At 42.3% G+C, this 12,920-nt stretch overlaps 2 protein-coding genes across 3 annotated transcripts; one reads left to right on the forward strand and one right to left on the reverse strand.

Moving 5' to 3' along the window:
• Nucleotides 1-392: 392 nt before the first annotated feature.
• On the reverse strand, nt 393-5,164 carry EMG1 (EMG1 N1-specific pseudouridine methyltransferase). Its single transcript, XM_020804163.3, has 6 exons — nt 4,931-5,164; nt 3,659-3,760; nt 3,172-3,313; nt 1,523-1,581; nt 1,290-1,439; nt 393-653 (listed from the first exon to the last, which is right to left on the reverse strand). Exons 1-6 carry the CDS (start codon nt 5,069-5,071, stop codon nt 540-542), a joined length of 708 nt encoding a protein of 235 aa, XP_020659822.2. The 5' UTR covers nt 5,072-5,164; the 3' UTR covers nt 393-539.
• A 230-nt stretch (nt 5,165-5,394) lies between these two features.
• PHB2 (prohibitin 2) lies at nt 5,395-11,982 on the forward strand. Of its 2 annotated transcripts, none has more exons than XM_072991758.2 (9): nt 5,395-5,532; nt 6,403-6,553; nt 6,643-6,727; nt 7,231-7,310; nt 7,693-7,877; nt 8,190-8,319; nt 9,018-9,121; nt 10,561-10,638; nt 11,650-11,982. In XM_072991758.2, exons 2-9 carry the CDS (start codon nt 6,427-6,429, stop codon nt 11,728-11,730), a joined length of 870 nt encoding a protein of 289 aa, XP_072847859.1. In that variant the 5' UTR covers nt 5,395-5,532; nt 6,403-6,426; the 3' UTR covers nt 11,731-11,982. The 2 variants fall into 2 exon arrangements, with proteins under 2 accessions (XP_072847859.1, XP_020659820.1); XM_020804161.3 differs by having other exon boundaries at nt 5,416-5,555.
• Nucleotides 11,983-12,920: the final 938 nt, after the last annotated feature.

The following is a 12,920-nucleotide window of genomic DNA, read 5'->3' on the forward strand; positions in this document are numbered from 1 at the left end:
ACAGTTGTACTTTTTTTTTCACCAGCATAGTACTCTACTCTGTTTAGTGGCAGCACAGTACATGGAATCCCTTAATGTGCTGCTGTCACCAACTGGAACAAAGATGGATGCGTGTACAATAAAAGCCCAGCAAACAGAGATGGGCAGCACAGGAGAGGGAGCCTGTCAGTTTGGCAGGGGAGAATTTTATGCAGAGAAGTAAATAATACTGCAGACACTTAATTCCACTCAGGATCTCAGCTTGTAGGCAATTCCACAGTGATCATGGTGTCATATGTTGTTTTGTTTTTTTAAAGATTCATTTTCAAAAGGCTTTCTGCAGCTCTAGTCAGGCTACTTGAAGTCACGAGCCTACTTATACACACACTCCTATATGTAGAGACAAGCCCATATCACCTTAAAAAATTTATTTGCCATAAAACAGAACAAAGGAATCTTAAGATTCCACTCCCCCCCCCAAGTAGGTAAAACCCTACAATATTACTCCAGAATATGGAGCTAAGAAATTGTCCAACTACACAAAATCAGTATTAATAATCTCACACTACTCCCCACATCTCTTCAAATGCTGTGGTGATCTTGGCACAGGTTAAAGCAGCAGAAAGTGGGTAGTTGCTGATAGAGATAGTCGTTTCTGTGTAGTCAACATTTACCTAAGAAGAAAAACACCAATTAGTATTTCAACCAGCGTCCATCCAGCACAATGGATTTACTAATGACGAGAAGCCCGCCCCCCACGGAAACACTATCAGTCAGCGTAGACAGTATAAAGCTACATAAACCTAATTATATACCTTAGTGAAATACAGCTTCCACATCCTAGCTAAATCCTGTATCATTACTGCAAACTCTGTGTCATGAGCCAGAATCCTGCTGATTTTGAAAAACATCCCTTCTCAATGGTCAAAATGCTGCAACCTTGTACCTCAACAAAGACTGGTGGTATTGACATAAACATTCCACTTTACTTCTATAACATTAACTTTCTGTATAATTGCATGTATTTAAGTCAATTCTGACTTACAGTGACACTTTCTAGAGTTTTCTAGATAAAGGATACTTCAAAGTGGTTTACTATTCCCATCTTCTGGGGGCCATGTTGGGACTGTGCAGCTTATCTAAAGCCATACAGACTAGCTCCTCTCCCCAGAGGCAGTGGGAAATACAAACTTTTAGCTCTGCAGCAAGATATCTAATTTGTTGAGCTACCTTTTGTATAAGATTCTTTAATTCTTAAAAGCCTTCCACAAACACTGAACTGCTCACAACTTATAAGAAGCAGCCCTTACCGAGCCATGAGCAAAAGCTCCCACAACAATAGCTATAGGATCTGCAGTAGGGACCATATCATGTATATCTGTCACAGTAGGACTTGAGAAGGATGTGCCAATCTTCGTGCAGCCCACAGGGAGATGATCAGTCACTGGATTTTTAATTACCTACAAAAGGCAGGAAAGGGTTCAGAATGAAAGTAGAAACAAGAATCATCTTTAGTGAATCACAGTACATATTGGCAGATTACCTTTAGCAATTTCTGAGGCCCATCAGCAGCTCTGACACTGAATTTATGCAGCAACTGAACTAATGAGACAGACACAACAAATGTTAATAACAAATAGAAACACATCTCTAAGGCAGAGGCAATGGCACTAGTCTCATGATCTACTGAATTCCCAACTGTGCAAACCTTGTGAGACATCAAGTGCACCAGCCACCTTATGCATCCAGCTAGGTACTCAGCAAATGGCCATTTTACAGTGCAAGGGAAACAGTGAAATATGAGTCCAATTTGATAGAGTGCATAGGTTTCAGTGTTTTTGAACAAGCTGGGCCTTTGGTGTCTTAGATGTGTTTGACTTCTATAAGTATCAGATCTCCAATTCCTGCTTTACAGGGAGAGCTAATGGATTCAAAGAAACACGCACAATATGGTAACTGCAAGGCACTCCTTACAGACAGTAATAAGAGTATGTTCGGCTGCACAGTATTTGCTAGTGGAACGAAGGGGTTGGATGTGAAAGCCGTATTGTTCTTTGTATGGTTAGAATTACATTTTAATCATCACTTTGCTACAAATGTTCATTCAGCTCTCTTGAGCTACGTTAGGATTTCATTAATTGATCACAGGTTCAGTAAAACTCAAAATATTGTTTGCCGTTCAGACACGGTATATACACTCTTGGTTCTTAGGACTCAGTATACTCTCTCTCACTGCTTAACACCCAGTTTCCCCAGGATCCTGGTTACTACAGGAGGGTCCATCCACCCTTGTTTTCAGTTGTCTCGGTGCTCCAGGCAGCCGCACCCCTCCTTAGGTGGCTATATCTCAGCAAACTGCCTAAGCCCCAACAGTTCTCAGCTGTCTAGCCTTACACTCTGCATAAGCCCCTTTGCTAACTAAATTTGGTTCTTACTTTAGTTTGAAACAGCTCCATTTCCCAGCTATTGGCATTCTGCTTTTCAAAAATTAAGACCATTCACTTTCTCTGTGATATCACAACAGTAAAAAAAAAACTGGGTGGTCATTAGCAGGCAGAAACACAGGACCCAGGGCTTTCAGCACTTTCGTAGCATCACCACTTTCTCTCATGCTTGTTTTGCTATATGTGCTTGAATGTAAGATGACACCCAAATGCAATCGGGAGAAAAGGCTTCAACATGTGTATCATATAAAAAAATAATGAGGGCAAAGCTACGGCATACTACTGCAAATCTGTACCTACTGCATGAGGTATTACCTACAATGTCAACTATGGGAAAACTGCTGCCACTTTTAGTTTAATGTGCACATAAACATTTCAAAGTGAGGTGCAGCTGTACTAAGTATCACTAAAAAAGCTTATTAACGTAGATATGTTCTACTGGTCTTCTGCTATAAATAATAACATACTGTCAAGTCTGATTTATAGCCCTTTTCAGGGTCTTCTAGGTAGAGAATACTCAGAAATGATTTACAAGTCCCTTCTTCTGGGGATGCCCTGGAACTGTGCAGATTACCCAAGGCCACACAGGCTGGTTCTAATCACAGGAGGTACTGTGGGGAACTGAACTCCCAGACTCTGGTTCTGTGGCCAGATACCTAAACCACTAAGCTCTTCAGCCTGGTACATAACTTCTTAGCCAGGATGTTATATTTTGTGAGATGGGAACAATCCTAGATTTTACTCTTACCCATGAGGCCACAGAAACGATCAAAGGTACGAGGAATTCTTGTCTGAGGGTTCACTTCAATCAGAACGTTCTTTTCTGTATGAATATAAACCTGAAGAAGGCCTGCTCGGTTCAAAGGACTGTCCATGAGCATCAGGAGGCTCTGGGTTGGGAAAGGGGGGGGGAGGAGATGCACTTAGTTATTTTTGCATATTTTAAAAGGAATATACTCGTGACAGTTATACTAGTGTCTGTCAGGAGATTCTCAGTAGTGTATCAGAGAAGGACAACACCTGAAAGAAACACTTGTAGGTTCATAAGCAAAACATAAAAGTACGGTAGCAATCAAAGATAGCATCACTCATATTGTTCTGATGACTTTTTCAGAAGAATGGAAGGAATCTCCCAAACAACATTTTTATGAAAGCAAACAAGCCACAGGCTAGACTTGCAGCCTACAACCATCCATGCACCTTTTTTTTAATACACTATAGACATATGGACATACCTGGTGGGCGATGTCAGGTCGAGCTGCTCCTGGGTCCCGGCCACTCCGTAGAAGCAACGATTTATGTTTGTCACAATTCAACAACTCGTATGTTTTCCCAACCTAGAACCATATTTTATTTGTTATCTTCTACACTGCCTTTCCACACTGGTGTATTCAAAAGGAACACAACAGAACAGATCATAAAATATAAAGCTGCTAATGCAAGAGATAGCAGTATATTGCACCGAGTAAAAACAAATGTCAAATTCAAAAAGCTTCAATGAAATTTATAATAGGACAGCAGAGGAGTCTTGTTCTTGTACTCCTCTGCCATACCTGTTTTATGTAATTATGATTCACAAACGTTATGGGGTGTAACGAAACTATATAATTGAAACCCAGTACTAAGCTGCAACTACAGTAACCCCCATTGAATTAGTAGGGATTAGGTGAGTTAACTCCCTAAATTCGATTGATTCAATGGATCTATTCTACCTGGGACTTGATACTGGATTTGAACCACTAATGGATACTGCTGTGCAATATTTTGCCAGGAAAAAAAATCTAAAATAGAACCCAGTAAGATCTACAATAAAACAAACCTATGACGAAGAGCGGGCAGATCCTATCAACTGCCTCGGGCCAACGTCTGGCTGGCCACGCTCCTTCCAGTGGACCAAGGATGATGCCTTGGTGATTCCACAAAGGCAACTCCTGGGACCCCCCTTCTCTTCCCTCTCCATTTATTCAGAAAAACGCAGTTCGCGGCGACTAGGACTTGTTCCACCGTCACTGAGGGAATTTCCCAAAGTCAAGGACAGGTTGCTCGACACGCCGGGCAGCCGAATGAGGAGGAGGCGGCGGCGGCCGATTCCCCACGGCTGCTCTTCTATACAGAACACAACAACTTTTAAAACTCTGGTTCGTTTGCTTAACGTAGGGCGATCAGGAAAGCCGCGGTGGTGGGAATGTGAGGGGCCACTGGGCACCCCCCGAAGCCCGGTCCGGTCCCACCTCCTCATGGCTGCACGGACGGGGCCAAGCAGAGCTCCCATGCCGGGGGTGTGCAGGCAGGGAACATGCGGAGCTGGAAGGGACCTTATGGGTCATCCCTGAGTCCAGCACCCCTCAAGGAGGCCCGGGACGGGAATCGAACTCCCCACCTCTGGCTCCGCAGCCAGAGATCGAAGCCGCTGAGCTCTCCAGCCCGTCAGGCGCCGCGACGCACGTGCCTAAAGCTCCGCGCGCCCAACCGCTCGGCGCCCCCCCCCCGGCTGCTCCTTCCCGAACCTTCACGGTCTCCAGCGACGCCCCCTCCAGGATCACCACCAGCCGCCTCCTCCCCGCGCGGTGGGGCCCCGAGCCCCCGCCATCCACGACGGTGCCTCCCTCCGCACTCGGACGCTTCCTCGTTGAAGCTGCCGCCGCCATTTTAGGAACGGGTGGAACACAAACCACTAGTGTATACAATTAATTCCGGGTCAAGATTCAACGTCAATCTATTTCCGGGTCGCTTTTTCTAAAAAAAACCCCACACACAAAATGTTCCGGTACAAGGCTCCCGAAGGAACGCCTTTAAGTTCGGGTTTAAAGTCCACCTAGTGCGGCGACGTTTTAGACCGGACCCACTAGGCGCGAAACGCAGCTCTAAAAGGAGACGAGGGCGCGGCATTTCGGCTTCTTCCGGAGTTCCCTGGCGAACGACAAAGCCTGGTTCTTGCTCTTGGACTTCCGGCGTCCAGCGCTCCGGAAGCACTCCTAATTCCGCCGCGGTTGTGTCCGGGCGCCCTCGTGCGAGGGGGAAAAAAGTCCTTCCGGGGCGCCTGACTCTGGGAGAAGCATTTCGAAGGCTCCCATTTCCGGTGTCCTTCTCTCTTAGGAGTGGCGGCGTGGTGAGGGGAGAAAGGGACTCGGGGTGAGGCGCCGCGGCTGGTGTTGTTGGGCTGTGCAGTGTTTTAGGGTTGGCACCTGAGGGTGGCGGAGGTTCCTGTGGAGCCCCTTAGCCTGCAACCTGGGAAGCCAACCCCGTTGAATTTGGCGGTGCTGCTTTCCAGGGGCGCCTCGGAGGGGAGTGGTTGAGAGCCCAGGCGAGGAGGTGTCGCAGCGGCCACAGACCCGCTTCGGGGTTTCTTTCCAAAAGGCTGGCATTCTAGACTTGGCGATATTCTAGAAGCTGCCTTGGACCTGAGAGAAATGAAGTTTAAGTGTCGTCACTGACCTAACGTTCGGGGCACTTTTCCACTATGAAAGCAGCTTTTAAAGTCTTGTGTCATGCTGCTGCTATGGGTGTGCCTAATTCTTTGGAGTAGGTCCCTTATCCTGATGGGCCTTTGAAAGCCTGTGATGTGTTTGTTTCTAAACAGTGCAGAGAGGGATTGCATTTTTGGAAGAAGAAAAAATGAACCTTTTGTTCTTTCGGTATTTTTATAGATGTTATTTTAAATGTATCCCAGATAAGAAAAAGTAATCTTATACTTTTATTTGAGAAATAAGTGGTAATTATCTTATTCAATTTAGTGTTGATTCTCAACGCTCCCCATGGTACATCCCTTAAAAATGTAAGATTTCTCCCCTTGAGGGGTGTCTCAGAGGGAGGACTTCCCCCATACTTGGATTAATAGCAAAATGACACATTTATTATCTTTTTTGGGTGGTGTTATGTGCTTATTTGGTAGCAGTTAGCATAGACAGGATTTAAGAGCTTGAGCTGGGAATTTTGCAGCACTGTATTGAATACAGGATTTTAATCTTTCATCTTGCAGACCCGTGTTTGTTTGAAGGTTGCTATGGCTCAGAGCCTGAAAGACTTTGCTGGGCGCCTGCCCACTGGCCCACGTGGAATGGGCACAGCCTTAAAGTTGCTTTTGGGTGCAGGTGCTGCAGCCTATGGAATCCGGGAGTCTGTCTTTACTGGTAAAGTGATTTGTATTTTGAATCTATATTCTAAATTTTTCTTCTCAATGTTGGTTGATAAACACTAATTGGTATCCTTACTTCAACAGTGGAGGGTGGCCAAAGAGCAATATTCTTCAACCGCATTGGTGGAGTTCAGCAGGACACCATTCTTGCTGAAGGACTTCATTTCAGGTATGTAGTTAACAGCTGCTTTGCATAGGCAGGATAGAAAAAATTGTATCATCTCCATGCCCATTTTGAAAGAGAACGCCACCTCCACAAATTTCCCATGAAGTCTATTAATTTATTTTGAAATCAATTCTAAATGCTAGGATCCCCCACCTTGCCGCCTTCTTTTTTTTTCCTTTGCAGCCTTTTACTTGGTAAGGAGAAAAGGTTTTGTGTTGCAATGATATACATTTCTTTCTTTTTTAAAAATCATATTTTGGAGACATGCTTATTCTTGAGAAAGTGTGCCCTAAAACTTTAGAGCATGAAGATTTGCTTCTTTAACGAATCAACTAAAGCTTTCTTGTAATAAGTTGTTATAAGTAGAAAGTTTTCTGTATAGGTAGGCAGTAAGGCTTCATTTTTCCCCTGTACCAAGTCATACAGTTTGCTCTACATGTCCATGGCTTTAGGTTTCTTGTATCATAATTTTATAATTGTTTTTACTGATTTATTTTTTTCTTCAGAATTCCTTGGTTCCAGTATCCCATCATTTATGATATTCGAGCTCGGCCCCGTAAGATCTCCTCGCCAACTGGCTCCAAAGGTGAGAGCTTAGAAGTGCACTGGCCTTTGTGTTGTATCTCACCACTTCACAAAATAACAAACATTATTCTCTTTCCCTTCTTTACCTTTACAATAGTTCTGTGATGTTAGGGTGAAAAAGGAGTAATTGGCTTAGCAGGCTTAACATTTTTGTTTACAGAATCGAAATATGCATTTGAGTCACCCATCTTAAGTTCAATGTACTCCCTGCAGTATAGATTTCTACATCCTTCTGTTGTCATTTCCTGAAAGAGCATTTGGTTCTCAAGGATTTTAGAACGACTTAAGTAGAAGAGTGTGACTAGTTAAAATTTGTGTTATAAGAATTGGAAAAAGAAATAAAACTGATTTCTGAGACAAGATTTGTTTGTCTCTTATGTTAGACTTACAGATGGTGAACATCTCCTTGCGTGTTCTGTCACGCCCCAATGCTGCAGAATTGCCCAGCTTATACCAGCGCCTTGGTCTAGACTATGAAGAACGGGTCCTGCCTTCCATTGTTAACGAAGTGCTCAAAAGTGTAGTGGCAAAGTTCAACGCTTCACAGCTCATTACCCAACGAGCTCAGGTCTGTTCCCTTTCTGTATAAACAGATGTAACTGAGTCAATCCACTTGTCCCAGGAAGCTGGGTAAAAAGGGAGGGAGCCATTCAGTTGTAAATAAACAAATAAATATATCCTATAAACCTTGCATCCTATTAGAAGTTTTGTAGTTGTGTACCTTTGAAACTCAAGGAATTCTCCAGGGGATTGACAGGATGGCTAGCAGTTCTTGAAACTCATTTGTGGCATGCATCCAGATTGCCAGTTGGATTTGGACCTCCCTGGAAATGCTCATTGGAATAGATACTGAACAAAAGCTTTGAAATGATCACTTTAGGTCTCTCTACTTATCCGGCGGGAGCTGACAGAGCGAGCTAAGGATTTTAGCCTTATTCTGGATGACGTTGCCATCACAGAACTGAGCTTCAGTCGGGAGTACACAGCTGCAGTTGAGGCCAAGCAAGTGGGTGAGTTGGAACTCAGCTTCAGGATACGGGGGACCTTTGTAGTTCACTCTTCTAAAAAATATCAAAGTGCTGGTGATTTTTCACCCAAGTAATGGTAAAATTGAGGGACTAAGGAAGTGTTTAGTCATTTTTTTTAAAAAGGTGTAGCTATTTTAACATGCTTTGTTTTCACACAGGAGTATGTCTCAGAAAGATATTGCACCATAATTGGTTCAGTTTGCAGATGGGATCTGCTATGATGAAAAACGTCTCTATAGTGTTTTTTTTTAAAAAAAAAAACCTGAACATAGGAAGCATACAATTTTGCAACCTTAGAGAGAGCCAGGGCAATTTTCCGTGCCCTTCCTAGAGTTGGTTTCTAGGATACTGTTATACTACGTATAAATAGGTGAAGGAGCTACCTCTGAGCTTAGTAGCAACTATGTCATTAGGTAAATCACATGCTTTGCACATGGTCCAAGGTTCAAATCTGGTATCTCCTGGTGGGCCTAGGAAGGCCCCAGTGTAAGGCCCCAGAGAGTCACTGCTAGATAGTGTTGACAGTACTGAGCAGGATGGATCAAGGGTCTGTCTCAGAACAGAGCAGCTTCATATATTCTTATATTCAAGTAAATGTGGGGGCAAAAATTGTAAATCTTTAGAGAACCAAGAACACTTCATTCCCAAATGCACAGTTTCTTTTTGCTTTCTTTCTGTAGCCCAGCAAGAGGCACAGCGAGCTCAGTTCCTAGTGGAGAAGGCTAAACAGGAGCAGAGGCAGAAGATTGTTCAAGCAGAGGGAGAAGCCACCGCTGCCCAGATGATATCCTTGCTTTCCTGTAGTGAGAGACAGTCCCCCAGAACTGCCAGATGTTTGAGGTTGGACTTCCTAAGGAGGAGAGATCGCCATGTCAACATGGGTTTCTTGCTGCTGGGAGATGTTGATGGCCGTTAGGAAAGGGGGTGTTTGGAGGTAGCTGTGCATTCCAGGTGTAGCTTGGTAGACTGCAAGCAGTGAGCCTGATGAAGTTTGTATAGTTGTTAGAAGGAGAGTAGAGGTTCTTCCCCTGAGAATGCTTTCTGCTTTCATTCTCCTATCCAAAAACTGCAAAGTTTTGCTGAGCAGATGAACGACTAAGAGTGGAAGTAACAATAATTTACATGAATCAGTAAGATACATATGGTTACAAGGTGATATACAGTGGTGCCTCGCTTAACGAGTGCCTCGTTTAGCGATGAATTCGCATAACGATGGGTGTTTTAGAAAATAATATGCACCGTTTAACAATGTATCCTATGGGCGATTTTCGCTTAGCGAAGTTTGGGATCATGCTTCGCATAGCGAATGCGTTTTTAGGTCCCCTGCTTCACTTAGCGATGTTTGTTTTTTCATTTTAAAAAGTGTCTTAAAATGGTCAAAAACGGTTCTAAATGCTTGGATTCCTTAGAGCACCTTCTAAAACGGGTGCAAACTTAATTTGGCTTTGATCTGACTTTTCGTTAATTTTTGCTGAATTTTTTTCTCCCCCATAGGAAACAATGGAGCTGTCAAAATTTGACAGCTCCATTGTTTCCTATGGGGGAGAAAAAAATTCAAAAACAATTAACGAAAAGTCAGCAACTGTTTTAAATGCTTGGGTTCATTAGAAGACCTTCTAAATCGTGTGCAAACTAAGTTTGGCTTTGTTCTGAGTCTTCGTTGATTTTTTGTGAATTTATTCCTCCCCCATAGGAAACAATGGAGCTGTCAACTTTTGACAGCTGTCAAAAGTTAGTCGGGGAAAAATAAATTCAGCAAAAATTAACGAAAAGTCAGATCAAAGCCAAATTAAGTTTGCACCCATTTTAGAAGGTGCAGAAACTATTCCAAGCATTTAAAACCGTTTTTGACCCTTTTATGACACACTTAAATTTGCAAAAATTGACTTCGCTAAACCATTGAAATGCATTGAATAGGCTTCCAATGGAGGAAACATTGTATCGCTTAATGATGTTTCCTATGGGTTTTTTCGCTTAAGGACGGCAATCCGTTCGTATTGGAACGGATTAACCGGTTTTCAATGCATTCCTATGGGAAATGGCGTTTCGCATAACGATGTTTTCACATAGCGATTTTTTTTTTTTGGAACGAATTAACATTGTTAAGCGAGCCACCTCTGTAACTTAAAGCAAGGTGCTTTGTTTCCAAGAAGGAGATAAAGTGTAGAAGGTGAGGGTTAAATTCCTAAACTCTGGAAAATGTTGTCTTAACTCATCTCTCACATTGGTGAAGCCCTCAGCAAGAATCCAGGTTATATCAAGCTACGCAAGATCCGTGCTGCCCAGAACATTTCTAAGACGGTGAGTTTTGAGACTTTTGAAAGAGTACAGTATTTGATGCATACATGGATGTGCTTATCCTGCCCTCAAAAGTTACTCCTTCACTGGACCAGGCCAAGTGATGAATCCTAAGGCGAATATGATAATGCTTCTCCTGATGTCTCTACACATCTCTTGTCTCTTTTTATTTATGTTAATCTTTGCATCTTAACAGGGGCCTGGAAGCCAATGGCTCTTGTTGTAAGGAGAAACTCAGATTATGTTCATTGTGCCATCTCTCAGGCATGGCCACTCATAGACTATAGTGTGCCACTGGCCAGGGAAAGGCTCACAGCAAAATTAGACAGGTGGAGAAGCAGAGTGAACTCAAGAGATTTCAAGACTGATGGACCTGGATTGAAAGAAGTGACTTTGCAGGGAGCTATAATTCTATTTTGAGTAAAAACAAGAAGTCTAGATTGTAATTTAATATTTAGTGGCCAAAATCCTGTTCCGTAGCTATGCCTGCATAACTTGAAGTTGCCCAAACTGTTTCAAAATTTATATGAAGGCAGAAGTCTTGTCCAGAAAACAGTTCTGAAGGCAGAATGGCACAGTTACTGAATGGTCTGTTGTGCAATCAGATCTGCAGACTGCCTGGAGTGTAATGCCTCATTTACACAGGAGTAACTTTATAAGTCCAACAGAGTTTCAGCTACAGTATCAAAAACATGCTGCCACTCATTTTCTAATTTCTGGGATGTAATAAAACTGTGTTTGTAAACAACGCTCTCTAGACTCTTTGGAACATCACAGAATATATTTGAAGATTAATTCTTCATGAGTTTATTTATAGCTGTTCTTCATCTCTTTCTCATTTTTAAGCATGCTTGGCAGCCGTGAAGTTTTTTTCTTCAGTTCGGCAGTGGGTTCTAATTAAACAATAGTTGATTCCCTAACTATCATGTTGATGGAAACTTGTATGTTGCTACACTTCTTCGTAGTTCACTGTACTGTTAAGATTGTTTTGAATTCCCTTCTTGTCCTCTACAGATTGCTTCATCTCAGAACCGTGTGTATCTTACAGCTGATAACTTAGTGCTGAATCTACAAGATGAAGCTTTTACTAGGTGAGGTGAATTGCAGAGATGATGATGATTAATTAATTAATTGTTAATTATTAATTGTTATTATTTTGTTTTGCAATGGAGCTTACAAGGGAGGGAGTTGTCTGTCATATGTCAAAGATGGATGTGAGAGATGCCTGGATGAAAATCTAAATTTGACTTAGGTGCTTTGAGTTTTGGCAAGGAAGGAGCAGTGTAAGAAATGTTCTTTTTGAGTGTTGCATGAACATATACATTTTAATCCTTCAAGACTCCCCCAATTCCTAGCCATCTTTGGGGCAGGTGTGTGTGTGTTATATCTGGAAAATTGCTGCTGCTAATCCCTATTAGGAGAGGAAATTTTAACAACAAAATACAGCTTCAATTGGTAGTGTCATCAGGCTTATCTAGTGTAATTTTATGCTACTGGGTTTCAGCCACTTATGTTATTTCCAGATATATAACATTCTCTAGATTTTTCTAATAAATATTTTCCTCTTTCCTATTCTTTTTCTTTTTGTTTTTCTCTGGATCCAGAGGAAGGTAAGATGTATTAATCTAATTATTTCAAGCTTTTGGGAGGTGGCCGTACAACTTATAGCTGTAGCCTGTACTTGAGTATAGACTTCTGTAATTGGCTGAAATGACATCCTGATTTATGGGACAGCATATGTTTAATAGTCACTTGTAACTATTTCTAACACTCTGTATATAGCATATACTGCACTTTAAAAAGGGGGTTTCAGATGGGAAAGAAAAGGATGACTACCTTTTCTGAAGTGACATCTGATGCATTATACATAAACTGTCTAAAAACACTGGCTATGATTTTACCACACACGTAAGGACAATCACTCAAGCATTTATTTTTTTGCTGTTTGTTCGTCGGCTGTCCTGCAGCCAGATATGAAGTGGGTTGTTCACTCAAACCACAGCCAAGCAAGTGGTGGACAGCCCACAAAACAGCAAAGGTTGCTTTTATGTGCCTTGTGATTCCAACAGGATTCTGCTGGTTGTGTACTTTTTTCTTCTTAAAAGTCCATGCTTTAATCATACATAGACTTAATCAGTTTAGCTAGTTATCTAAAGAAATTCTAAATTATAGGTTTAAGCTTTAGCATGACAAAAGAAGAATTATTGTAGAATACTTAGAGGTTGGAATATTGTTGGTGTGAAGGGAGGGCTGGTGAAAGCGACTTGCTGGAGGTTGGCTTCTGG

The sequence above is a fragment of the Pogona vitticeps genome, chromosome 2, assembly GCF_051106095.1.
Source record: "Pogona vitticeps strain Pit_001003342236 chromosome 2, PviZW2.1, whole genome shotgun sequence".
In the NCBI taxonomy this organism is placed as follows: domain Eukaryota; kingdom Metazoa; phylum Chordata; class Lepidosauria; order Squamata; family Agamidae; genus Pogona; species Pogona vitticeps.

What these genes read in the sequence shown, in the direction of transcription:
- PHB2 (XM_072991758.2), top strand. Translation starts at nt 6,427, where the DNA reads ATGGCTCAGAGCCTGAAAGACTTTGCTGGGCGCCTGCCCACTGGCCCA. An exon ending in TCATTACCCAACGAGCTCAG is followed by an intron (nt 7,878 to 8,189) that starts GTCTGTTCCCTT and finishes TGATCACTTTAG; the next exon opens with GTCTCTCTACTTATCCGGCG. An exon ending in CCCAGAACATTTCTAAGACG is followed by an intron (nt 10,639 to 11,649) that starts GTGAGTTTTGAG and finishes TGTCCTCTACAG; the next exon opens with ATTGCTTCATCTCAGAACCG.
- EMG1 (XM_020804163.3), bottom strand. Translation starts at nt 5,071, where the DNA reads ATGGCGGCGGCAGCTTCAACGAGGAAGCGTCCGAGTGCGGAGGGAGGC. An exon ending in CGTCGCTGGAGACCGTGAAG is followed by an intron (nt 3,761 to 4,930) that starts GTTCGGGAAGGA and finishes ATATGGTTCTAG; the next exon opens with GTTGGGAAAACATACGAGTT. An exon ending in GACCTGACATCGCCCACCAG is followed by an intron (nt 3,314 to 3,658) that starts GTATGTCCATAT and finishes TTCCCAACCCAG; the next exon opens with AGCCTCCTGATGCTCATGGA.